This window comes from Peromyscus californicus, unplaced genomic scaffold (genome assembly GCF_007827085.1).
Source record: "Peromyscus californicus insignis strain IS unplaced genomic scaffold, ASM782708v3 Scaffold_21__1_contigs__length_65335640, whole genome shotgun sequence".
NCBI lineage: Eukaryota > Metazoa > Chordata > Mammalia > Rodentia > Cricetidae > Peromyscus > Peromyscus californicus.
In genome coordinates, this window is record NW_026294514.1 from 35347790 (window position 1) to 35375416 (window position 27627).

General features: G+C 38.4%; 1 protein-coding gene across 18 annotated transcripts; it reads left to right on the forward strand.

The window, feature by feature from the left end:
• Positions 1 to 27627, forward strand: Mff (mitochondrial fission factor). Of its 18 annotated transcripts, XM_052750040.1 has the most exons (14): positions 1 to 187; positions 3323 to 3431; positions 4048 to 4221; positions 4325 to 4397; positions 5194 to 5414; positions 5835 to 6004; positions 9918 to 10006; positions 11715 to 11789; positions 16662 to 16820; positions 20306 to 20338; positions 21917 to 21976; positions 23827 to 23871; positions 25763 to 25847; positions 26820 to 27627. In XM_052750040.1, the coding sequence occupies exons 5-14, from the start codon at positions 5234 to 5236 to the stop codon at positions 26949 to 26951; spliced, it is 1029 nt and encodes a 342-aa protein (XP_052606000.1). In that variant the 5' UTR covers positions 1 to 187; positions 3323 to 3431; positions 4048 to 4221; positions 4325 to 4397; positions 5194 to 5233; the 3' UTR covers positions 26952 to 27627. The 18 variants fall into 18 exon arrangements, with proteins under 18 accessions (XP_052606000.1, XP_052605994.1, XP_052606001.1 ...); XM_052750034.1 differs by lacking the exon at positions 4325 to 4397; XM_052750041.1 differs by lacking the exon at positions 4048 to 4221.

Genomic DNA, 27627 nt, shown 5'->3' on the forward strand with positions numbered 1-27627 from the left:
GCTACGGATCCAGGAAGGGGCCAGTCCTGGCCGTTCTCGCGTCTGTCCCGGCCCACTGCGGCCGCTCCGCCGCTCCTTTGCCCGGGCGCCTCGGTGCGCTCGGCCAACGGCCTCTGCGAGCGCTCGCCCGAGCGCCCCGGAGCCGGCGGGCGGCGACCCTCTCCAGGGACCCTCCAGCGGGCCCAGGGTGAGTGTTGTAGTGTCCCCAAGCGGGGGCTCGGGGCCTAGTGCCGCGGCCGTGACACCCGCCTCCCGGGCCGAGCGGAGCCGCTCCGGCCTTGGTCCGTCCTCAGGGCCCTTCCCTGCGATTATCAGGGTCCAGCTTCTTCACCCTTTCTGCTTCAGCATCTTGTTCTGTAGAACAAAAGTCGTATTTTACTGAAAAAAAAAAAAAATACCTGTTAGTTAGAGGTTAGGTAGCGGGAGGAAGCCTGTAAGCTTGGACCTGGGCTTTTTTGGGCATCTCTTCCTCGAACCCATCTACCTCACAGTATGACCTTGAGCCTGTCGCGTTTGTGTGTGTGTGTGTAAAACCCGTGGAATTAGAGAACGGCCTTTGGGAGGCCCGGAGCTGACCAAAACATCCTTACTGGCTGGTGGCTATGCCGGCTCCCTCTTTGGGGTGCCCTCCCCGAGCTGGGTTCCAGTGCCCTTACAGCTCCCGACCTCCGTATGCAAAAACAAGCCCTTGTTATAAATGCAAAACACAAACATGGACCAGAGGCTTGGCTTAGGAGCAGGACGCGTTGTCTGGGAAGAGCGGCGCGCTCCCTGAATTGGTGGCGCCTTCTTACAGCAGAGGAATAAAGCTTGAGCCCAGTGGGGCTATGCAGGCCTCCTGGGGAGACAGTGAATGAGCGGTGAGAAACAGTGGGCTACTAATGAGAGTCCCCAAAGAAAAACCTTTAGGGAAAGTAGGACGATTTAGTCCTAGTTAGTTAGTATTCTGAGCTCGCAGTTAGCTTGTTTGAGGAGGGTGGGGGGAGGGATCTCGATCTCTCTCCCTCCCTCCCTCCCTCCCTCCGGACTTGTGAATTGAGATAGCTTTTCAATGGGGTTGTCTGTGGTGTTCCGAGTATACTTTTTAACTGCAGTGCTGTTCTGGAAGGAGCTGTGTGTTGTCACCCTTCCTGTCCGACAGGGCTACCTCATTTTAGGTTCACAAGGTTTCTCTGTTGTCACTCTCTCTTTACGCTTGTGAATTTTTTGTGTTAATAGATACAGGATTGGGGTTCTTTCTTATTACTTTTTTGAGTTCTTTATAAATTCTAGATCTGATTCCCCTGTCAGCTATACAGCCAACAAAGATTCTGTAGACTCTCCGCTCTAATTTGTTCAGAAACTTTTATTTTCTGCAATGCCATTTGCCAATTCTTGCTATTATGCCCTGGGCTCCTTGAAGTCCTTGGCAGTGCCAATGTAGCTTCAAGGTTTTGCCTGTTTTCCTCCAGCAGATTCGGAGTTTCATTACTTCTTACATTAAGGCCTGTGATCCACTTTGACTTAATTTTTTAATAGTTTTGTTTTTGTTACATGTACTTATATGCATACAGCAAGTTTATGGTTCTAAGGTATTGATTAAATATTTCCTTTAAAAATAGATTTGTGTTTAAGACAAGTTAAAGAAGAAATTAAGTGTAATGTGTGGGACCCCAGTGAATTTGGAAAATATTGCTGATGTTTGGGTATGGCCTAGAAAGTGGATCTGTGGCATCAATTAGAAGTCTAAGGGAGATTTTTTTTATCAAATTATACATCAAGCATGTAGTGATTACCAAGCAGATTCTAAATGACAAAGGCTGTGGAATTAAAGCCTTAGCCCCAAATGAAGTGTGTTCATCATCAAAGGATATTACCCAAAGTACCAAGTTTAATGAGGAAGAAAAATAATTAGGTCCTCGTCTGCTCTATTGAAACATAAAAACTAAACACTGAGGCAGTATATTAAGTCTTAACAGAGAAGTTTTATTTACTTTTGAAATTTAAGTAGTTTAACTACAGGAGACGTTCTCCTTTTGGTCCGTGAGTCTTTTCAAAAAGATTCCTAAGTTAAGATACTGTCATAGGGCCGGGCGGTGGTGGCGCACGCATTTAATCCCAGCACTCGGGAGGCAGAGCCAGGCGGATCTCTGTGAGTTCGAGGCCAGCCTGGTCTACCAAGTGAGTTCCAGGAAAAGGCGCAAAGCTACACAGAGAAACCCTGTCTCGAAAAACCAAAAAAAAAAAAAAAAGATACTGTCATAGGATGAAATGTTGGGAACTTTGACATATGCTGCTGGAAATGAGTGAAATGAACTAGGAGAGCACTGGAGTCTGAGGCAGGAGAGTCAGGGATCCAAGGCCAGTCTGGGCTCCATAGTAAGACCCAGTCTCAAAATAAATAAATAGTGAATTGGAATCCAGCAAAGGTTAGGTGGATGTTGGTACATTTTGTGAGATAATGTGGTTTAGCATCTTAATGCTTCTTTCTAAGCTTTTCCTATGCTTTAGATATAAATGCTTGAAAAGCTCCTCATTTATAATGATGCACAGATATTAATAGAAGTTGCCTATGGGAACCTAGATGGTGGAAGATAAGATTAGGTGGGACATTTCATTTTCTTTATATACTCTGCCTTTTTGTTGTGCTTTTTTAGATAAGTCTCACTATGTGGCACAAACTGGCTTTGAACTCTGTCTTTCTGCTTCAGCCTCCTGAGTGTTGGGATTATAGGTATTCACCAGGCATAAACATAGAGAGAAGAGAGAGAGCTCAGCCCTCTCTATATGTTCTTATATATTTCATACAGTGTTTATTTTTGGTTCTGTGTTTTAAAATGAAATTTTAACTGAATTTCCTTACTATATAAAAGATATGTATATACACATTAGTTTAACTTAAACATATCTTTGACCTTCCAGCTTTCTAGATAAAAGTCTTACTTTACAAGGTTTGCAACCTTCCTAATGCTGCGACCCTTTAATATAGTTTCTCATGTTGTGACCCCCAACCATAACATTATTTTGTTACTACTTCATAGCTGTAATTTTGCTACTGTTATGAATCGTAGTGTAAATACCTGATATCTGAGATGCGACCCCACCCCCCCACCCGCAAGGGGTTACAACCCACAGGTTGAGAACCACTGCCTTACTTGGTGACTAGTCACAGGGTTCTGTCTGCAACACTAAAACTTGTGGTAAGCTTGAAGTTCTTTCTCTGTTTTTCTTCTGCTTCTTAGTGTAAAGTTGTACATCTTTGTGGCTTTTATTTAAAGAATTTGCAGCTAAGTCTCTAATAATGGCATCATCTAGCTTCTCAGTCACTGTTTTTCTCCCTCAGGCACAAAAGTGGCTCTCACTCTAGCACATGCGCATTGGAGCAATTTAAGGAGTTAATATGAAGCACAGAAGCTGATAGTGCCAAATAGCAAGCCCGTTGTTTCACATTTGTGAGTAAACTTTTTTCTTTGGCTCCGTTTTCTCAGTCTTTAAGACCTCTGCATGTCAGTTCCTTAAAAAGCAGACATTTAGGGGGGAAAAAAAGAAGCTAGTTGGCATTTATAATCCAACTAGGTTTACCACACTAAGCAACCTTCAAGGAGTATGCTTTAAGGCCTGGAGTACGATTCTGGTTTAAAGCCTTAACCTAGTTTACAGAATAACCCCTGTAATTAAGACACTTATATTGTCTTTAATGTTTTATTGCTCTTGACTTACAATATACTCTGCTGGGAGCTTAGTGTAATTTGACCTCCTTTTCAGGAAACTGTTTATGCACCAAAGTTTTAGGCAACCTCAAATACATTTACTTTTACCCTTGTATTTTCTTCATGATCTTTTTATATCCTATTGGAATGTGATTAGGGGAGTTTTCTGGTAGCCATGCTTCCCCCAATCTGACTTCACATTTCTTTATGTCATGATGGAACTTTCAGTTACCCTAGTTGCAAAATCATGAAATTTGGTTTTTCAAATCAAGTCATTTTAAGTAAATAACTACTTTTATTCATAGTTCTTATAAAATGAATTGTTGAAATACTGATTTTTATTCTTTCTTTTTTACAGCTGGAAAAGCAGTGTCCGTCTTGTTATGTACACCTCCAAAAACAGTTCAGATCTGTAGGGGAGTTGTTGTGTAAAGTAAACAACTACAGGGTAGCAGTATTAATAGCTATTGTAGACGTGTGTTTGCTCTGTTAAAATGAGTAAGAAAATGGGCAGTGACACATCACTAGGAAGGTCAGTGAAATTTTTTTCAGTTGAGCTGGTATTATAGGTTGACAGACAGTAGCTTAAAAGCTGCTTGCCATAAGCTAACCATGCTCTTTTATGCTTTTCTTAGCATTTTTTATTTGGGGGCACCATTCTTTCGACTACATCTCCCTGGAATCATGGATCCCTCTCCAATTTAGAAGGTTACTCAATGCATTTGTACTATTTTCCCCTCAAAGATATTTGATGCTTCCCAAAACTACATGTATAAATATGATATTAAATATAGGTTAATAATGTAAACATTTAAGCCCTTAAAATGAATGCGTACATTAAGGGCGTATTGATATAAATCATGTATGTGGTAATCATTGCATTTCAGTCATCAGATTAGTTTGCAGTAAGAAATTTTTATTTGCACTATGTGATTTTTGAAGGAGCTATACTTTTTTTTGGTATATTGAGCATTAGCCTTATTTGCCTTTGGATTCTGATTTTCATTGTTGAAGGGATTTATTTCATGCACGATGCCAGTTTCTGATTTCATTGCTATAAAGTCCAGGCAACATTCTTCCACATAATTAGGATTATTTTTTTTTTCTTTGCAGGGCTTCATGCATGCTAGACAAGCACTCTACCTCTGAACTATGTTCTTAAAGACCTTCTGGTTGGGATTTTTATTTCAGGCATTTTTGAGTTGCATATTTGCTTACATGCATATTTGCTTACACACAGAATGCTTATGTCTGTGCATTTGTATTGTGGTTATATAATACTTTAGAAACTTGCACCTAATCAGTGCCCTCTCCAGTTCATTGTCAGATGCTAAGCCAGAGCTTTATGTTGAAGAGTGTTCTCTTTGATTATTGTCCTCTGCTCACGAGTGGGAAGTTTCCTTTTGCCCTTTCTACTATACGGTATTGTCTTCTGACGTCGCTGCATAGAGGAGATTGACATTTCACACTCAGTCATCCTGATCTTAACTTTTTCTTTCTGTAGGGTGAGTGGGGCAGCATTTCCTTCTCCCACTGCTGCTGAGATGGCAGAAATTAGTCGAATTCAGTATGAAATGGAATACACCGAAGGTATTAGTCAGCGAATGAGGGTCCCGGAAAAATTAAAAGTAGCGCCTCCAAATGCTGACCTGGAACAAGGGTTCCAAGAAGGAGTTCCAAATGCCAGTGTGATAATGCAAGTCCCAGAGAGGATCGTTGTTACAGGTATCTCACACTTGATTGAAAGTGTCCCAATATTTGTTCTTTATTTTTATGAACATTTTAGTTTTTTCAAAATATTATTGAGAAAAAATATTTTCACACATTTTACAAATATATGTAACCCTCCCCCCCCCCCCCCCCAGTCCTGATACAGAACATTTTTGTCACCTCAAGAGGCTCCTGTTCCGCATTGTGAGAGTTCTTCATATATTTAGAGACAGGTTGTTTGAGGTTTTTGTTTGTGTTTGGTCACACATACATATGCAATAATTGCTGCACCACAGTGTTAAATATTTGTGAAATATCAAATGCCGAAAAGAAACCACTGCTGTCAGGTAGGTTGTAATACAAATCTGACAGAGGGTAGGAACATTTAACAAACACCACTGTGAAATTTCCTCGCCCCTCCTTCTCTTCCCCTAGGAAATAATGAAGACATTTCCTTTTCAAGACCAGCAGATCTTGACCTTATCCAGTCCACTCCTTTTAAACCTCTGGCACTGAAAACACCACCACGTGTGCTCACACTAAGTGAGAGACCACTAGATTTTCTGGATTTAGAAAGACCACCTCCAACTCCTCAAAATGAAGAAGTAAGTAGAGTTACCATCCTTTATATTTGAAAGAATATAGGATAAAGTTAAAGAAGAGTTAAGCCATGAAGCATGTGTTAGCCTTATATGATGGAAGCTATCCTCCATATGGCAATATTGGGATCAGTTGATTTTACAGTTCTCTACGTAAGGTATTACAAGTTTGTTTTTGTTTTCTAACTTAACAGTTATGTGGTAGGGAAGTGAAAATGTTGGAGAGCAAGTATTGCTACCATTTATGTAGACTTAAAAGAAGAATAGCTATAACTGTTAATACCTACAATGATGCAGACAGTTTCCAAGTTTGTTTTTGTTCTACGCAGTGCTGGAGATTGAACCAGCATTTGAAAGTGCTAGGCAAATGCTTCATCACTCTGTACCTAGGAAAGGAAGCTTTGCATTAGGAAATAATGACTATGCCGTTTTGTTATAGAATCATCTGGCAAACAAACTAAGAAAGCCTTTCTCCTGACACTACTCATTCCTTCAGCTTGATGAGAGGTTCCCACCGAGTTAGTAGCATTGATGTCCCTATTGACATAAACTTGGTGGAAAAATAGAGTTAAAGGTGTTAACAGTAGAATTAAAGTCTTGCCAGGGCTATTGACTTAAGACCAATATTGAAGGTTTTGTTCTTAAAGACAATATACAGACATACATTTTTATTAAAACTGGTACTCCTCTGTCAACTTTGATTTTTCCATGTATTCCTTCCCAAAGAGGGTTATGTGTTCATGTAAATCAGATTGGTATAATTCCTAGTACTAGTCTTGCTGTTTCTTTAGGTTTAGTTTCTACTTAGGTAATTTAGGTCATATGTTCATAGGCGCCAGTATGAACATCTTGCATGTTTACTTAGTGAAAAGCACTACAATTTGTTAATCATGGCCAAAAATTGTCAAGTTACTTTTAAATTTTATTTATTTTGGCAACCATTTTTTGAGATTTTATGTATGAAACACTGCCCTCTGTAAGTTTTCCATCTGCATAGTCTCAGCAGGACAGTAGGATGAGGTAAGGAGATGACATCAGTATATACAGAGCTTGTAAAGCTCTTCAATATCAGGAGGAAATCAGTGGACTCTTGGTATGCGTGCTGGCTAATTTTATATCAACTGGACACAGGCTAGATTCATCTGATAGGAGGGAACCCCAATTGAGAAAAAAAACGCCTTAACCTGTATAAGATTGGGCTGTAGGCAAACCCATGGGGCATTTTCTTAATTAGTGATTGATGGGGGGAAGGGCAGCCCATTGTGGGTGGTACCACTGTGGGCTGGTGGTCCTGAGTTCAATAAAAAGCCAGGCTGAGCAAGCCATGAGGAGCAAGCTGGTAAGCAGCACCCCTTCATGACCTCTGCATCAGCTCCTGCGTCCAGGTTCCTGCTCTGCTTGAGTTCCTGTCCTGCCTTCCTTTAATGATGAAGTGTTATGTGGAAGCATAAGCTGAATAAACCCTTTCCACCCCAACTTGCTTTTGGTCATAGTATTTCATCATAGCAATAGTAACCCTAAGACAATATGTCTGTCTAATGTTTACCCATATTTGGGAGGCACCTCTAGACAAAAACATTTCTTGATAATCCTGTCAACTGGAATTAGTAAAGAGCTGTGCAATAAGCCATGTGAACAGGGCCTGAAACTTGAGTGCTTGAATCATGGCCATTCTCAATGTTCTTAGAGTAGATCTGGCTGTGTGATGAGGGAGGCAGAGGCTTTCACAACAACACTACCTCTCAAAAAGGAGCTTCCCTAGGCAGCTAGGGCCAGTGTGAGATCTTTCAGAGGACATGGAAAGAGGTCTGTGAAGAAGAGTTAGAAACTGTGCCTGTGCAATTTGTACCTCGAAGAGTGTGTTCACGCTAGATATTGGAACCCACCATCATGTCCTGTCTGTCAAGCAGCAGTAGGGAAAGATTAGCAATAACTTCCAAAGGCTCTTTGAAAGGTTCACTCAAGTACAAAGAGAAAATCAGACCCCACATTAGTTGTTCCTACTGTAGAGAAAAGCACAGTAATGCCATCCATTTGTAAAATAAACCAGAAGAGCACTGAACCCCATGTGCACCAAAGAAGTGTCAGGTGATTTGGAAGAAGAAAAGTCAGTTGGCCTGTGTAAACTAGGACTCAGTTTGGGAAGACAAGAAAATAAGTAATGTTTTCAGAAAGGGAGCTTTTGTTCAAACCAACAGGCTTCAGCCGAAGCTGTCAGGTGGCATCTACAGGTGCCACATCCCACATCAGTCTTGTACAGATGTACAGCCAGAGCTCAGGGACCAAGAAATTATATCCAGCTAAAGCAGCCTTATCATAGGCCACATTAGTGGTCCTGGAGGCTGGAGATTACACAGAAAGCCATGGATGTCTGTCAGAAAGTTAACCTAGCAAGCAGTCATTCAAGGCAACAAACAGGTGGTTATCAGTACCCTATGGTGCAGTGTATTTGTGGCCCAATGTAATTGATAAAACCACTGTGAGAATGAAAAGCAGAAGACCATAGGCAACCTAAAGTATAACAAGCCACTCTAGTATACCCTGAACTCATTGATGATGAAGACTCCCAGGTACTCAGTGAATACTCCAGTATGTCCTGCAGTAGCTAAAAAAAAAAAACAAAACCAAAAATCAGAAAACTCATGCATATGAGTCTCATCACAATCCAGTGGCAATTTGTTTACTCTCTTTTCTTCCCCCTTATCCATGGAAAGAGAAGCTGAGAGTATAGGAGCAGAAAAAGCGAAGTTTTAAAATGAGTAGTTTTTGTGGTTTTATATTGTGCACATACACCCATGGATGATTCATTGATGTGTATTCACTTTCTTTGTTTAGTTACCATATTGCACCCTTGTTTTAGAGTTTCTCTTGCTGTGATAAACCACCATGGCCAAAAACAACTTGGGGACGCTGGAGAGATGGCTCAGAGGTTAAGAGCACTGCTTGCTCTTCCAGAGGTCCTGAGTTCAATTCCCAGCAACCACATGGTGGCTCACAACCATCCGTAATGAGTTCTGTTGCTCTCTCTGGCCTGCAGGCATACATGCAGACAGAACACTGTATACATAATAAATAAATCTTTAAAAAAAAAAAAAACAACTTGGGGAGTAAAGGGTTTGTTTCATTCACAATTTCATGTAACAGTCCACTGTTGAAGAAACCAAGTCAGGACTTGACAGGAACTAATATAAAGGCCATGGAGGAGTGCTGATTACAGGCTTGCTCTCCAAAGCTCACTTAGACTATTTTCTTGTAGTACCCAGGACCATCAGCCCAGGGTTGGTACCACCCACAGTGACCATCAGTCAAGAAAATGAACCACCAGCTTGCCCCCAGGCAAGTGGTGGGGGGTTTTGTCAGTTAAGGTTCCCTCTTCCAAAATAGCTCTAACATGTGTCAGGTTGGCATCAAACCAGCCAGCATGTCCTTCTCAGAGAAGTGCTTGCTGTGTATGCGTGAGAAGCTGGGCTGGAGCCAAAAGGATTCGCATGGAAAGCTGGGCACACTAGTGCGTATCTGAGTAGTCCTGGTCCTGGGAGGTTGAAGACAGAAGGATCCTGGGGGCATGCTAGCTAGCTAGACTAGCTGAATCAGTAAGTGCTAGGTTCATTGAGAGACCCTGTCTGAAAAAATAAGGTGGAAAGTGGTTGAGGAAGATACCTGACATCAACCTCTGGCCTCCATACACACGTGCACACATGCACACATGTGCACACACAACAGAGGGAGAGAAAAAAAAAGATTTAAGACCAAGTCTTACCTGTCTGTAATGTACAGGTTTTGCTTCTTGGTTTGCTTTTCTCAGCTCCTTGTAGTTTTGTGAGTACCCTTGGACAAAGTTTTCTGTGTTTTTTAATGCTAAATAGCTTCTAAGCTACCAAGAATATTCCGTTCCTTCCCTTTTTTTGTGCCTTAACAGATCCGAGCAGTTGGCAGGCTAAAAAGAGAGCGTTCTATGAGTGAAAATGCAGTTCGCCAGAATGGACAGTTGGTCAGAAATGATTCCATGTGAGTAGAATCACAGGATTGTATCTTCTTTTGGTAGAAAAAAAAATCATTGTAGATTTTCTTCTGTATTTTGTGTGTGCATACCTGTTTCTAAATAACTCTCATAGTTTTTAAAATCTGTTTTACATTGATGGTTATCACTTTGTACTTGTACTTTTGTAGTCTGACAATCTGACAACTGTGTCTGTTGTGACAATTTTTCAGCCCTGTTTTTCTCTTCTGTGTGTCTGTCACTTTTATGGAAAGTGAATATTCTTTCTCCTTCACCTTTTGGTCAGTTTTCATGAACTCATCAGGAAACCTTTGTGATGTCAAGCATCATGTTAGCTTCTCTGGAAACTTAGCCAACATCAGGCCATGACACATCTCCTTTGAGAGCTTACAAACTAGCCGGAGCACAGCACCGTACCGAGTTGTAGTTAGACCTGGCTGCAGAGTACAGTGGTGCAGAATGGGCTCTTTGGGGGGCAGGGGCTTAGTATTCAGAGTTGGAAGAAGACTATTTTTGTCTTTGCTTTGAAAGAAGTCTTATGAACAAATTCACTGGCATCTCTAACCAGTCAGTGAAGTTGTATCTCAAATGTAAGTTTTTGTTTGCTTTGTTGAAATTCTGTTCTCCATGTTGGGTGCAAGGGAAAACTGAGTTCTTCAGTTACTGGAGAGTCTCTCACAGCAGTTGCAGCTATCCTGAAGGATCACATAGGAAGAAGTTGGGTTCAAATGAATATGTGTCTCCTTTATGAAAGACTATCTGAAAGACTCAACCATTATTAACAAGATTTTAAAGAATGAATCAATGTCTGTTTTCCTGAGGTATCTGGTTGGCAGATGTCGACATACCCATGAAACCCATTTTTCTAAAATTGTTTCCAAATATACACATAGTAAAAAGACTCCACAATGTATTCTTATGGCTAATGTGGGTAAAAAAAGCACTAATTCAATTATTTCCTACTTGTAATGTGTAGTTTGTAAGGCAGTAGAATTTTCTAATAGGCTTTCCTACTCTTTAAGTTGTGACTTGCTGTTTAAGCCCTTAATTGACCTTTTATATCTTAAAATTAAACCATGATTACTTCAGTATTGTATCACCTTTTCACAAAGTATGGTATTGATGGCTAAGTTTAGATGAAGATAAAGGAAAAAGGGAAAAGCTCTCCCTGTAAGTTCCTCATAGCACAACGGTTAAGAGCTAACAGATTCTTGATTTTCTTTAAATTGCCTTCATGGCATTTTGTATATATCTAGTAAAAACAAAGATCTTGATATTAATAAAAGTTTGCCCATTGTTAATTTTGCAATTTACAGCTGAATTCCTATTTAAAGCTCTCCTATGTCTGATTAAACTTAGGGATTTGTATAATGTGCATAAAACGGGCATTGTTCATTTGGTAAACAAGAACCTATCTATCCATTCATAGTTTACATCTGCTACAGTAATTGTTGAACTCCTCCTCCTTTAGTCTGTTTTTTTTTACATTGATTATGAACCATTATTCATGAACGTTTGTCTGCCTCCGCTCTCGTTTATTCTGTAGCTTATGAAGAGAAGTGCAGATGAGCAGGGACTTCGTTTCCTCAATTCCTTTTAAGAAGCAGAGAGGTTGATAGTTGTCACAAAAATGAATTGTGACAGTAGAATCGTAATAGAATCATTTTCTTTGTTATAAAAACTGAATATGTAAAAGAAGCATAATTATTATTTAAGGTGGCACAGATCAGATTCTGCCCCAAGAAATAAAATTTCAAGGTTCCAGGCATCGATTTCTGCACCGGAGTACACGTAAGATTTTATCTGCTCTATTTTTCCCAAGTAGGAGTTGCTTTAATTTTACAGGCTTATGTTATTACTAATCTGTTTTACCATGTAACTGACATATAATACCCTAACTCTGTTCTAGTACTTCTCCTTCAGGATTTCTCAAACTGTCACTATATACTTTATTAATTGGGGCTGAGGGGCAACTCTAAGGAAGTTTTATATGGTTTGGTATATAGATGAAAGGAAAATGAAATAATTTCTGTACATAAAGAGAAAATCCTTTTTTGTTTTCTGGATTTTGCTTTGGTTGGCCTGTGAGTTCTCTGCAGATTACACTTAGCAAGGTTCAGCAGTCCCAGTCATGTTTTTACACTTGAGCATCTTTTCCTTGCTTTATTTTAGTCCAGAGGAAAATGAAGTCTTACATGTGGTTTGTCATTAAAATTGTTTTTCTTTTGTTTGTTTTTTTTTATTTTTATTTCGTTTCCCTGTAGAAAATTATGTTTGGAGCAATCTTTTGAGATCTAAGTCCTTGTTTTCTCTAACTATGACAAACAGTGTATAAGAATGACTGCCCGCTCCTGACAGTGGGACATTTTGATATGAAATGTAAAAATTCAAGCAGCATGTGCAAGGCCTGCACATACACATGCATGTGCAAATAGTCAGTGGTGTTCCCAAATAGCAGAGGAAACCACACGGATAGCCAATGACTATGGTTCCTTGCTGTGTTTCTGAAAGTTACTAAATTGCCTTAGTCATAGTAGCAGCAAATTACAGTTCTATTTAGGGTCCCAGAGAGGCCAGGTGTAGTGCCACACACATTTAATCCCAGCAGAGAAAGGTAGAGCTCTGAATTCAAGGCCAGCCTGATAAACATAAGCTAGTATGTATGCTGAGACATTGTCTCAGAAAAATAAAAATAAAAATAAACGTCCCAGAGAAATTAACAGAGTTTGTGTTTCAATGAAAATATTTTTCTTTCTCCTTTTTCAAAGAGGCTAATTCTTCAACATTAACCTCACAGTTTGAGAAACATTCTTATGAAAACCTGTGGAGAGAGCTCTTCTACTTTGAACTTTCCTCTTAATGAGTTGTGCCAAGTCACTGATTTTCATTTAGTTCTGATATTGACTAGCCATTGTTTACTTAACCCTTATGTGTAAGAGTCTGTGAGCATGAGGTAGAGTTGTTACTAATGAAATAACAGGGTAAGCATGAGTACTTCTTCAGAAGTTTAAAACTTATTTAAAATACTAAACTTGAGATTTTGCTGTTTTATAATGTTAGTAGCAGTTTATTATCAAAGTGCATTTTTTAAAATTATGTATAAGGCAGTATTTGTTTAAATACCTGATCTCAGTGCCTTGCATTATGTTTGTATTTTTTATAATAGCTTACTCGTCAAAATTAAACAATTAAAAACAAAAAAGTAACTAAACCTTGGTTAAGTAGTGAGTGGACAGAGGTGAAAACCGAACTCCAAAAATCACTATATCCCTCCACAGTTGATTCCACTAGAGGATGTTATAACTTGTGTTAGAGTGGTAAAATTATTTTTCTTTGTTGTTGTTATTGTTGTTTTCAGTGAGATTTATTGGTTAGAATGCATACAAGAGTACCTAAAGTCACTAAATTATTTTCCTAATTCCTAATAAAATTACTAAATTCTTGCTTCTAATTAAGATAATTTTCTCACCTTACAATATAATTAATCAGCTTAAAAGTAGCCCTTCCTGTTCTGTTTTTGCTGTGTCTAGTGGACCGCCTTGTAAATAAATGAAAAGTTATATTTCTTACCAATTTTGTAAACTTTAATTCTTCTTTGAGAAACAGCCAGGGAAAAAATGCTTTTTTGTTGCTGTTAGTCAAATATCTTTAATGGTTTTGATAACATCTTCATGTTGTGACCTGGGGATTGTAGCTCAGTAGAGGACGGACTTGCTTGGCGTGTGTAGGCCCCTGGGTTTTATTCTAGGCACTGGGGGAAATTTTTTCTTAAATCCTGTTTTGTTTTGCAGGATGTAATTTCATCTTTTATTGTTCTACATAAGTATTTCTATTAAATTAGTTAAATATCAGAAAAGTTTTCTCTTGTTTATGACCATATCACATTTCATATGATCCTAGAATCTTTTTTTTTTTGATCCTAGAATCTTAGAATTGGAAGCGATATGTAGTTTTTTTTTATTTTAAATTTATTTTTATTTATTGATTTTCTGATATGCATTATAATTAATCATTAGGAATAGAGTGAGGACCTGTAGATTATTTAGACTCTAACCTTCTATTCATTCCATCTTGAGAATTTTTTGCCACTAATCTGAAGTTAGTTTATGCTTGACTGTTTTATAAGATGACCACCTCATTTTCTGTGTATGTACTTTGAGATTTCTTTTTCTCCTTCTTTCATTTCTTGCTTTTTCTTTCCCTCCTTCCTTCCCTTCTTTCCACCTGCTCACCTCAGGCATGCTAAGTAAGTACTCTATCGGTGAATTATGTTCTCAGCCTGCTTTTCAAATTTAAGTAGTCAATAGCTTTATTTTTTTATATTTTAATGGAGAAAATCCATTAATATTTATTATGAATTTGGAAACCATCCATTGACATATTTGCTTTAAGACTATAATTCAAAATACTAAAAATGATGCTCATTCTACAGCGAGTTACTTGTTAATAGAGTATACAGAAAAGTTCATTGTGAGCCCTAAAATCAAAGAAACAGTGCTAACTTAAAACTTGCCTGATGACATTTAGCCAGTTTTGCTGCCAGCTTTATCAAAAAGTGTATTTTTTGCAAACCTGTAACTCAGTGGAGGTGGTGCACATTGGGATTTCCTTCTTCCTCTGTTGTAATATCTGTCTGTCTTTCCATCTCTGTAACTTATTTGTCCCTGTGTTTCAGCCTCCAGGGGGAAGGGTGGCTGGGGAGGAGTTTCTCCACTGTGAGCATCAACCTCGCCCCCTCACCCCACTCCCGAATATATCCATGTTGCAGTAATAGTGACACAGAATTTTAAGTTTCCAGTTCCATCCCAAGTGGCAACTGTAAATTTGAGCTCAGCCTGGCTTCTTGCACACAGGCACTTCAGGTCTTCCTTGCTCTGTCTAAAGGATGCTTATTTGCAAGCCACATATAGGCTGCACTCCAGCCACTCTAGGAGTTTTGTTTGTTTGCTTCTCTTTCTTTCTTTCTTTTTTGTTGTTGTTGTTGTTGTTGTTGTTGTTGTTGTTATTGATTTTCACCCAGCTATTCTAGGGTGTTTATTATAGAATTTGCCAAGTCCTGTGGATCAGATTATACATTGACATTTTTATGTATGTATGTATATAGGTATATATAAGATTATACATTGATATTTTATATATGTATGTATGTATGCAGGTATATATAAGATTACATTGATTTTTTCCCCCTAGAGGATTGCCAGTCTCTGACATCTAAAAACTTCAGTTTGTCTTGTCATCATTAGGCCAAATTCTAGAATTTCTATATATGCCAAGATTTGGCTTAGATTTTTCTCTTCTAAATAATCTTTGGAAAGTGCAGTTTTCAGATTTATTGCACCTTTCTCTTTTAAATCATGAAGATACTGAAAGTTATTCATAAACATAGAGATTATGTTTAAGTTTTGAAACTGAGGATATTAGGTAATAGTAATTATCCTTTCCAAATTGTCCTACTTTTTTAAAATCTTAGTTTCCAGTCTAGTATATATTAAGGGGAAAAGATTACACAGAAGATTTTTCTTCATCATGGTTCTGCTTTTTCCTTTTGAATGTCATATACAAAAATTAAAATTAGCCTAGCTTTGGTGGTTCATGCCTTTAATTCCTATTGAGACAGAAGCAGGCAGATCTTTGAGTTTGAGGCCAGCCTGGACTACATAGTTTCAGGCCAGCCAGGGCTACATAATGAGACCCTGTCTCAAAAAAACAAAAATTAAAAACAAGATTACCCTAATGTGCTTTGCTCCTTGAAACTATTGAACCCTCAGCTTAGAGCCCTCTTTTTGTAAAAAGAAAAGTCTCAAGTCCATGCATCAGTTAAATGTATCATGCTCCAGTATTAAATAGTTCTCTGAAGATACCAACACAGCTATTAAGAATTTAGACCTGAACTATGTATGCAAACAGCTTTGTTTAAATGTGGTCAGTTTCACCAAAAGAAATTGTGACTCTCAGTTCTTAATGAAGGAGTAATCAGATTATTGTCACTAAGAAGCCAAGAAATATTGTCATCTGCCATCATGGTAACTTAAGTGTCCTTGTCTTCTTTCATTGTATTCCCAGACCTGGGACGTGTCATATTTTAGTCATCTAGCTAATTAAATTAAACAGTCAAAATGCAACTACAGTTTTCTGAGGTTTTAGCTCATCATTTCATTCATTTCCTCGTAAACTCAGCTTGCTTCATTGTCATTGTGAAGTATTTCAAATGGTGTCTTTATGGACTCATGCTGGATCCATGTGTTTAGATGTTGATATTTACGTACTAGGATACTGTGTCCTACTCTTTATTATTCATAAGCCATTCGCAGTGTTGATTCATAGGTGTTGGCTTTACTGAATGGCTGTATGTGAATGACCCTGACTAAACAATGCCTCCTTTCTCTCTACCAAGCCTTGAGCACACTCACTGCTGGATTCTTTCCCTCCAGTTGTTCCTTCTGCTCAGTTTGATATTTAGAATTACAGACTGACTGGTGTTACATCATAGCTGTTTTTTAAGAACAATTCAAAATGTTTTTTAACTTCTTCTATTTGTTCTCTTGGGGTAGATTGAGGGTGGGAAGTGTGAGCAAGAAAACAGATTAAAAACTGCTCTGCTGAAGTTTTATGAAAATCTGACTTGAGTGTTTTTCTCTTCATTTGCTGTGCTTATGTGAACAGTGTGACACCATCGCCACCACAGGCTCGGGTCTGTCCTCCCCATATGCTACCTGAAGATGGAGCTAATCTTTCCTCTGCCCGTGGCATTTTGTCGCTTATCCAGTCTTCTACTCGTAGGGCTTACCAGCAGATCTTGGATGTGCTGGATGAAAATCGCAGGTGATTGGTCGCAGCGGCTTTGCCGCTTTGTTGCATATGTTTTGGCTCCTTATTTAGTGGACTGTGGTGTTGTCTTTTTGTTTGCTCCTTTCAGTCTCTTTCTAAGATGCAATGGTTTGAAATGGCTTGCTTGCTTTCTTTTCATTTGAAATTATTGTCCAAAATTCACATTTCACAAGATTATATTAGCTTTGCCTGAGTTATGAAAGGCATTTAGTTCTGCACATAGGAAGTGTAACAACTTTTTTCAGTGGCTTTGCTGGCCTATTCTAAGTGCTTGATTCCACTTGGAAATATGGCAGAGGGACTGTTGGACTGAGTGTGATATCTGGGACTTGAGCATACTACTTGTCTTCAGTTTTTTTATTTAATTACCTGTACTAGTGAAGTAATAAAGAAGGTAGGAGATGTTGCTGTAGCTTCCAACACACTTTCCTACTAGCTGTGGATTCTAGGCCCAGACTAGAAATTCTATATGCTATTGCCATTTTTGGATAATGCTGGTAATTTTCAATATATTCATAGTCTAATACCTCATTTTGAACGTCTCCAAGTAGTATCATTAGAATCCTACTTCAGCTTGTTTAAACAAGTCATTTTTTGTACTTTTGTTCTTTTCTTCATTAACTTGCAGTATTTTAAAAAGATGGCGTCCCGGAGCTTTGTTGACGTCATCTGGGAAAGTCAGATAAGCTTCACTGCAGCTCTGAACATTGGTCTCATGGCTTTGAAAGTCGCTGTTTGCATTTTTGTCTTCATTTTAGTAGATTAGTGTTTGCACTTTTGAAGGAATCCCAATAAATGTAGCCTTAATTTCTTAACCTGGTGTGTCTCTGGCTTGCTCAGAACAAGCTTGTTCTTGCTGCGCCTTTAGTCCTCACAGAACCAGCTCTTCACCTGCACCAGGAGTGTCTGGACTGTTCATGTTGTTGATCCAGGGCCTTCTCTGTCTCCCCAGGTTAATGTAATGGGACATGTTTGGGCCATAGGACTTCACACACTGTAGTGAAGAAAGCTTTGAGAACTACAGCATCAAAGACAAATTATCAATATCGTACACGTATATGTATGTATGTATATAGAAATAGACTTTTTAGTTGTTGGATTGTTTCTTTTCCTCCAAGGGTTTAGAGTCCCTTTCAGCTCTCTGAAGCTTCATAAACTCTATTTGGAAGTGATAATCAGCAGCAGGGTTCAGAAGGAACAGTGTAGATAGAGGAAATCTCTCAGATTCATTCAGGATTCCTCCACTCAACAGCTAGCTGCATGCTGGCCTTAAGCGTATAACTTGTGTCTCTTCTCTGGGCCTCCTTTTCCTCATCTGTTGAGAAGGTGAAGAGGGGATTATACTTGGCCGACTAGATTCTTGAGACAAGTCTTCTGCCCTTCACCATTATTTAAAATGTGGGGCTGATGGCTTCAAATTGCTTTCTTGGTATAGTAGGAGATTCTTGGAGGTCATGACCAGAAAGCACTGACATTAGAAGCTCAAATTGGTAAAGGCTATTTCCACCTTCTTCTTTCCCTCCACCAGATATCTTCTCTAACTTTCTTGTTAGAGTAGCCCCTTAGGAGAGATGGCATTCATGGGTCAGAATTTATCATGTCTGATGCTATTGTAGTGAAGACATCGGATGAAAAAGTGGTATCTAGATCATATGTAGGTGAATTCATCACTAGATGACAGAGTTACAGTCCATTGTTACTGTCCCACTCCTGCCAGCATATCCATAGCTCAGATGCAATGATGTGGCACTTGGAGAAGTGTGGATTTTTTCCCTCTATGATGAGAAAAAATATTGCCTAAAGTTCAAGCATACAATATCTGAAATCATACCAGTATAAAGTTTGTATGCTTAAAAGTAAACTATGAAAAACTATTTGGAACATAACTTAGTGACTTAAATAATCTTATTAACCCAATTAAACTTTCTAAAAGAAAGAGCTGGGTGTGGTAGCTCACAGCTTAATCCTGACACTTGGGAGTCTGAGGCAGGAGGATTGCCGTGAGCTCAAGGCCAACCTAGGGTATAGAGTAAAACTTTGAATCAAAAATCAAAAAAGAGCTGGGCATGATGGCATATGCCTTTAATCCCAGCAGCACTCAGAAGACACAGATGCCTGTGAGTTCCAGGCTAGCCAGGGCTACATAGTTTCTAGATATATTCATCACTTGGTACCTTGAATCCCAGAGAGTGGGTTCTCTTTAGCCTCACCAGTGCTTTCATTACTGAAAGGTTTGGTTTTTTTGGTTTTATTTCAATTGTACAAAGTTTAATCAGAATTTTAAATGCCAAATCAGTTTTTGTTTCTGCTATGGAAGAGGTTGGCCTGATTTTTCAAAGAAATGGGAATGTGAAATTTGGATAATGTTCTACTTGCATGATTATAAAATAATACTGCTTATACAGTTTTCAGCGCTTTTATGTTCCTTGCTGTTCATCATTTTTTTCTTTTCTGTTTTATTGCTCTTGGCTATCGTGTTAATGCAGTATCTTTGTACTTGGGAGTGCACATTAAATACAGTGAATGTAAACTAGAACTATTTGTCAGAAAAAGCAAGAGCTTCCTGTTTGTTTTTATTGTAAAATGATGCAGATTCCTAGTTTCTCAGCATAAGAACTATTTTTAGTTTGTACATTAAGTGGCACTATAGCTATACTGGGTTTTCTTTCTCTGGTGAACTTGGTTTAGGTAATCTAAACAGAGTTAAGCACAAAAACCAAATGAATACCTAGGTGCTATTACAAAAATTCATACGCACAAGTTAGCTCTGTATGTTGGGAAAACTGACCAAAAGCTCAGGAAGAGTCAGCAGGTGTTCTCTGCCCAGTTGGCAGCAGGAAAGCACTGTTAAGATTTGTCTTTTTCAGGGTTCTCCTATATTTGCTAGAGCTGCACATCTAATTCTCAGTGTAAAATACTACCATCTTCTAGAGAAAGCAGTCTGTTATGTGTAAAACATTAGTCAGTTATTAATATATGAGTTGTTCATAAGCTTTTGTTGGAGTGGCTTGATTATTTTTAGTTTTCCTTTAGCAGGTTGTACTTTTTTTGAATGACTGGAATAAGAAACCAGTGTATGAATGGTTTCTATTTTTGGCAAGTATCCATAAAATATGTAACATACAAGAAGACACAGCTCATAGAGTATCTGTTACAACTTTTGTTCTTAAAAATGTTTAATTCTTGGTTCTCCAATCAACCTGTTTAATTACTATAATAGTTGAAATTTTTATAGAGAAGAAATGCATTCTCTTAATTTAGACTGTTTTTAACTCAAAAATGTCAGTATACAAACTAATACTCAAATTTGGTAGCCTTAGGTTTCCTTCCCTTTGCCACTCTAATTACAAAATACACTATTGAACTGTTTCTTTTGACATTAGATCATTCTTATGGTAGAAACTGGTGCTTGAATGAAGTTTCTAATTTTGCCAAATACCTGTCTAATTTACTTTTATATTATATGTATCAATTGCCAGTGTGAGAAGACAAAATGAGATACGTTGTGAAAGGTAACTGTATTGTTTCTCACTCTGCATTTGTAAAAGGGAAATCTCTGTGGTGGAAAATGTTTAATATGGCAGATTATTTTGGCCATATTAACACACTCTTTAAAAACGTTTAGGAAGCACGTAGGAGTGGCTTCATTTTGTTACCCATTCTCCTATTTTATAATTTAAGTAACTACAGTACATACTTTTCCTTAGTTCACGAACTAGAAGTTAGTAAGACTTAAAAACCTATCTGAAGAATGTGTGATTCAGCAGAGCTCTATAGCAAGCAGAATGAGCCAAACCTGTCTCTCCCTCAGGTCTCTTAATCCCTTTTATTCTAGGCTCCAAAAATATCCTTAGGTCCTAGTAGTCACTTTAGGGCACACAGAAAGTCAACGTTAAAGTTTTCATTTATATACTGAGTTGTTTAAAAAAAAAAAATGTCACTTATGGGGCTAGGATTGTAGATCCATTGAAGTGCTCAATTAGCATTGAAAAGGCCCCATCTTTGATTTTGATCCCCAGCTCCACATGAAGTAGGGTGTGGAGGCAGGAGGATCAGAAGATTAAGGTCATCCTCAGCTACACATATCTTGGGGCCAAACTGTGCTGTATGAGACCTTGTGTCAAAAAAAGAAAGAAAAAATTAAAAGCAGAAAAGAAAATAGTGGTTTATATTCCGCAACTGTTAGTGTCAGGAAAGGCTAGAACAAGTGTTTCCAAACTCTATGGTGATTGCCATTATACGTACAGTGAAGCAAACCTGATTAGTTACTTAGAAAACTGTCCCTACATGGCCCCTTTTCTCATCTCTTGATTACTATTTTAAAGACAGTTCACTGGTGAGGGTTTAGAGTATGTTTCTTGATTTTAGCAAATTTAATTGAAAAGGTTCCAACTTAAGCAGGTAGAAAACTAGTTGTCCTATCACACTGAAGCATGTACTAAGACTAAAGGAAAAGCCCCACAAAGTTTTCCAGTGCACCTTGGTCCTCATGCAGCAGCCCTGTATGTCATTCATGGTTGTCTCAAGTTCAGGTGCACTCACCTACTGATTGTACTTCTGGTAGTCTCCCTCGCCTTTGTCGGCCCTGTCTTTACCCTGCTTAGTGTTCGAATGGGACACAGCTGCATTAAGACATAAGGCTTATTTGACTAATCAGAATTAATGAAGCAAGAGGGAAGGGCTTGTGGGCAGTGGATATTTGTTTAAATTTCTAGTTTATATTTGAGCAACCATGGTCATACAGGTGCTACTAACAGAAATTCTTGACATGCTTTTAAAGTGGCTAGTAGCTTTCTTTTTCCAATTGAAAAAGAGGAATTACACTTTTTAAGCAGCACCGTAGAGAATTATATGTTGGTGCTATTTTGTCATATTTCTTTTGTTTTTTTTTATTATGAAGTGTTAAATTATGAAAATCATTAAAATGGGGAGGACACATGAAACAAGGATTTTCAAAGCATTGAGGGCTATTATATTGTACTGAAGCATACAATATAATCCTATCTGACATTTCTTTGTCTTGTTTTTGCTTTATTTTTGTACTTCTCTGTTTCCTGACTGTCTTGTGTCTTCTGCAAACCCTGCCCTAGACCTGTGTTGCGTGGTGGGTCAGCTGCCGCCACTTCTAATCCTCATCATGACAACGTCAGGTAACTTGAGACTTTGTGATTACCAAAAGACACACGGATGTGATGGAGCTTATATTGTGCAGGACATCAGAATGCATGCCATAGCTATGATTGTATACATGTACAGCTTAGGCCTCTGCAAATTTCTCTCAGGAGAAATACTGTGTTTTGCTAAGAACAGAGATGATAATTAGTCCTGACATTTGTCCACCAGAATATGAGAACATTGTATAATAAATAAAGATTATGGTTGGGTATGGTGGCACATGCCTTTAATACCAGCACGCAAGAGGCAGAAGCAGGCAGATCTCTTATGATTTTGAGGCCATCCTCATCTATATAGTGAGTTCCAGGGCTACATAGTGAGACCCTGTCTCAACATTCCCTGCCCAAAAAAATTATGGCATTGTGTGATAAGAATATCTGATTACATTTATAGCAGTATTTTAGTAGCTTTATAAGTGATAGAAGATATAATCTTAAATCTTGTTTTATGTACATAACTTTTTATCACCTGTTGATTTCAGCCTTTGTCTGTGATATTTACCCTTTTCATACTATCAGATGTGCTTGGCTGGTACCAGTGTGCTCTTAGGGGCCAAAACCTTCAAGTATTTCCCGTCTTATGCAAGGACACAGAAGATGCTGTCATTCATCAATTTCCAAGCCAGTTTTAAGTAGAGCTGTGCTGTTTAAATCTGGCAGCATTGTTTCTCTTATCCCAAGAGGCTGGCGTGTTCCTAAGCAGGAGAAAAGAGAACCATCCATTTCTTGTTAATCTCATCCATGTTGCCTTGGTGGTCCCTGACCACTGTGCTTCCTCATTTCTTCTGCATCTTAATTTAGGCCACACTGGTCTCTCCTGATAGTTCTTGTTAGTTTTTAGTCCTTTAACTTTCTGAGAAGGTGTTTTCAGTGAGTGGTAGGTATAACAGCATTTGTTAGAGTTTTTAGTTCTGAAAATACAGTTTTAGTTTAAAATAAATTCATACTTTTTTGTTTTAAATTGAAGGTGTGATCTGGTTATATACTTAACTTTTTTTAAAATTTCATTTATGTATTTAATGTATAGTAGTGCTATTTTTCCATGTATGCCTGTACACCAGAAGAGGGCACCAGATTATAAACTGCCATATGGGTGCTGGGAATTGAACTGAGGACCTCTGGAAGAGCAACCAGTGCTCTTAACTCCTGAGTCATCTCTCCAGCCTCATACTTAACTTTTTTTACAAATGAAAATTGTCTTTAGATTTCTAAAATGTTGGTAATTTTTTTCATGTATTTTATTTTACTTTATTTCTTTGTTAAATAAAGTAGTTCTCTGTGTGTGTGTGCATTGATGTGGGTGAGCATGTCTGTTTCTTGGCCTGTGTGGGTGGCAGGGGGTGGGAGGGGCTGTATGGGTGCAGCGCATAAGTAGGTGGAGCAAAAGGTCGCCCTTGGGTGTCTGTGTCATTCCTCAAGTGTTGTCCACCTTGGTTTTTGAGACAGTGTCTCCCACTTTGCTTGGAACTTGCTAATTGGGCCAAGTTGACTTGCCACCAAGCCACAGGAATCCTCCTGTCTCTGCCTCCTGGATTACAGGGATGTTTCTCTATACCTAGCTTTCTTACTTTTAACATGGGTTCTGGGGATCAAACTTAGGTCCTCACCTTTGGACAGTAAGCATTACTGACTGAGTGTCACCCAGCCTTGCATTCACCTTTGATATGGGTGCTGCTGTTCTTTGATACTGCCCCTCCAGTTATTCATCTCATGTGTGACCTTGGGGAAATAGAAAAGTTTTATTATTTTGAGCATAAAATATAGAAAAGAAAAAATCTTTGGCCCATATTTTTCCCCACTAATGATTTAATAATTTCTGGAGGCAGGTTGTATTATTGTGGTTCTGAGGACAAACTCAGGGACTTGCACAGGTAAGCAAGTGTTCTGCCACTGAGCTACACCCCCTAATCCTCTAGTTCCATTTTAGTATTTATGAGTAGTTTGCTCAGTTTATTAAACTCACAGTTCCATTGTCTACTTAGTTTGAGTATTTCAAGACACATTGTTTCGAAGAGGGAAGGCATGGCTAATGTAAATCATCTGACCTAGCCATAAGAGAAAATGCAAGTCAGAGATTGCTGTAGATTATCTGAAATGGGTACATACCATCGATTATTTAAATCTACTTTGCATGCTTTATTAAGGTATTTTTGGGGTGGTTTTAACATTTGAAACAGTAGAACTTTGTGCATAGACATATTAGCATGCCTTATATCCCTTTATGTAAGGTTATATAGTTTTTGTAATGGGGAGTTTCTGGGAAGATTAGAGTAGATGATCCATGTGCCATCTCTGTGTAGCTTGTATAAGAGTAACTTTTAATTTTACTTATATTCTGTTCCATATCACTTCACTAAAATAACCATATAAAATATAAATTAGAAACACATGTAAATAAATTGTATTTGTATAAAATATATCTCAGTAAAAGTGTTCACTAAAATGAATTTTAAAATGTAGAAACCTGGTGGTGGAGTGATGGCTTGGCAAGTTAAGAGTGCTTGCTGCTCTTCCAGAGTTCTCGAGTTCAGTTCCCAGTACTCGTGGGCAGCTCATAACCATCATCACTAACTCCAGCTCCAGGGAATCCAGGTCTCCTCATATACTCATGTGGAATATACTCAGACACACACACACACACACACACACACACACACACTTCACATTCTTTTCTTTAAAATATAGAAACCTAGACAAATGGAGGAAATAGTATTTCTGCATATTTATTTTTTAAATTTTTATTTTGAAGTTTTATACCTGCAGCTAGGTGTGGTAGTACATGATTGTAACACCAACACTTGGGAGGATGAGGCAGGAGGATGGCCATCCACTGCCACATAGCAAGTTTGAGACTAGTCATGTGAGACTCCATTTCTAAAATGCCACTGTATCCCCAAGTTAGTGCCCTTTTAGAAGTGAATGCGTTTTAACAAAAAGTACATTTAAGGTTCTTTCTTTGCATTGTCTTGGTGGTTTTCCAGCATTATTATTTTATATGCAGCCTCTTGTTGGCTTATTACTGAGCCCGTTTTGTAGCTAAGTAAAATATAGTTACAAGAGATTTAGAAGATTGTATACTCATTTTTGTAGGAGAATACAATAAAGAGTAACTGGAAATCAGAAGTAAAGTAAAAAAAAAAAAAAAAGTAGCTGAAGAAAGGCAGGCAGAAGTGGAAGAGTAATAAATGATCAGTCCCCTGTCCGTAGCTGACTTTGCATTCCCTGCCATTGAGTCTCTGTCTACAGAATGACGTGTGGACATGGCTCATATATAACTCTTGGGTGTCAGTGTGTCCTACAGTGGCAGATCTCAGGCCCTTTCAGACAGAGACCTTTCCTTTAACATTGCTGCATTTCCTGCCTTGAAAAAAGTATCTAATGAGAATTTTTTCTCATCTTTTGCAGCATCTTAGGTAGTCGACTTAAGCTACTTTTCCTTACTTGTGTCAATTCAAATGGGAAATGCAGCCAGGCAGTGGTGGCGCGTGCCTTTAATCCCAGCACTTGGGAGGCAGAGGCAGGCGGATCTTTGTGAGTTCGAGGCCAGCCTGGCCTACAGAGCGAGATCCAGGAAAAGCGCAAAGCTACACAGAGAAACCCTGTCTCGAAAAACCAAAAAAAGAAAAAAAACAAATGGGAAATGTTTATTTATATTGTTAAGCATGAGTCTTTTGAATACTTCCTTCAGTAGTGTATGACACAACACATGACTTGACAATCACTCTTAGTTTTTAACTTGTCTTTCCATATCTTACCTGCTAGGTATGGCATTTCAAACATAGATGCAGCCATTGAAGGAGCATCAGATGACATGACTGTGGTAGATGCAGCTTCATTAAGACGTCAGGTAATTACTGCCCCAAATAAAACAACCTAAAGCTATCTCTGTGAAATATTTCAAAGTAATAGTTTGCATAATTTTATTATTTTCTCTCCTATGGATCCCATGAGTTCAGATTATCTAGTAAGCCATAATTGATTTTCTCAGATTTATTAAAGATTTGTTAAACCATCATTCAAATGTTTTTGACCAACATAAAACATTGATACCAAAATGATTGATATAATCTGGCCAGTATCAAAGAATCTTGATGTACTAATAAACCAATCTAGTCCTCAATTTTGTGTTTTGCTTTTGATATGTGGACAGTCACTTTGGGGATCTTTGTTACTATGTATAATTTCTTTACTTTAGAAACCACTGCTTTGAGTTTTCCCATTGCCTCTACATACATATTTCATGAGCCTACCCATAATCCCTGTCTTATAACTGTGGTTCTCATGTGCTTATTTTTGATATGCATCCCTGCTGCCTCTACACAGAGGCAGTCCCATGCAGGGAAGGTATATTTGGTGTTCTCATTATGTATGCCAAATATATAATGAAGATCTGAATGGCATATCAGAGGGTCCACTATAATAAAGTGGTTTGGGGCTGTCTGGGTATTAGAGTGGACACAGTTCTCCAAGTCTGAGACTACACAGCTGAGCTCATGGAGGAGGCACAGAGAAGAGCAGACATCCTTTGCTCCTATGATAGACCCTCCTGACACACTTCATGTTTCCCACCAGAAGAACATAGTGCAACAGTGTCCTTATACACTTTCCCTAAATCAGATTCACAGAATGGAAATGAAGAAGCATATTTAAATCCATTTAAATATTGTGGGCAGTATTTTCTTTTCTATTTATAATTATATTTATTTTGATCCAAATGGAACTTTCTGTGTAATAATTTCTTTGACAAGTTAATGTACTGTTTTTTAAAAATCTGATTGCTCTATGCATTAGTACTATTTTGTATTTGTCTTTCACTTAGATAATCAAATTAAATAGACGTCTGCAACTTCTAGAAGAGGAGAATAAAGAACGTGCTAAAAGAGAAATGGTCATGTATTCAATTACTGTAGCATTCTGGCTGCTTAATAGCTGGCTCTGGTTTCGACGCTAGAGGTAACCTCAGCATTCACATATATTGATTGTCTCAACATCTGGAAATATAAAGGATTTGCAAACTTCGTTGTTTCTGTCTTTGCATTGTATGCCGTTTTATAATCCCAGCCCTGGAAATGTATTTCTTCCAGAAAGCAGGGGACTGTTCTGTTACTGATCTGTATTCAGCCAGTTCCGCAGTGGCTCCTACACACTCTGTTTTTGCATGTTTTGTAAATAGGCTTAGGTTTGTTTGTTTGTTTGTTCTTAAAGAAAATCACTTTTGGGGGGGGGGGGGGGCTCATCAGTCTGTGCAGCTAATTCTCAAAAAAGAAATGACAGTCATAAAGAGTGAGTTTAGAAAACTATCTGTAAAAGAAAACAGTGTTTCTCAGATGACTAACCAATTTCTTTGATAGATGCTTTTTGTATCTGCATCACAGCATTAACGCTTTTGAAGTCATAGTCTGGTGCAGCACTTAAGAAAAGTCAAACCACCTAACTCTTCTTGATCACCTGTGCAGTGGGAGTGTAAAAACTCCTAACGATTCAGCAGTTTATCTGTGTGCAATATGTTACTCTGATTTTCATCTTAGTTTTCTATAAAATATGTTTTTACCAAGTCCATGTGTGAATGATTTAAAAAACTAAAAATGAGGTATAAATGTAGTGTACTTAATAAACTGTCAACCAAA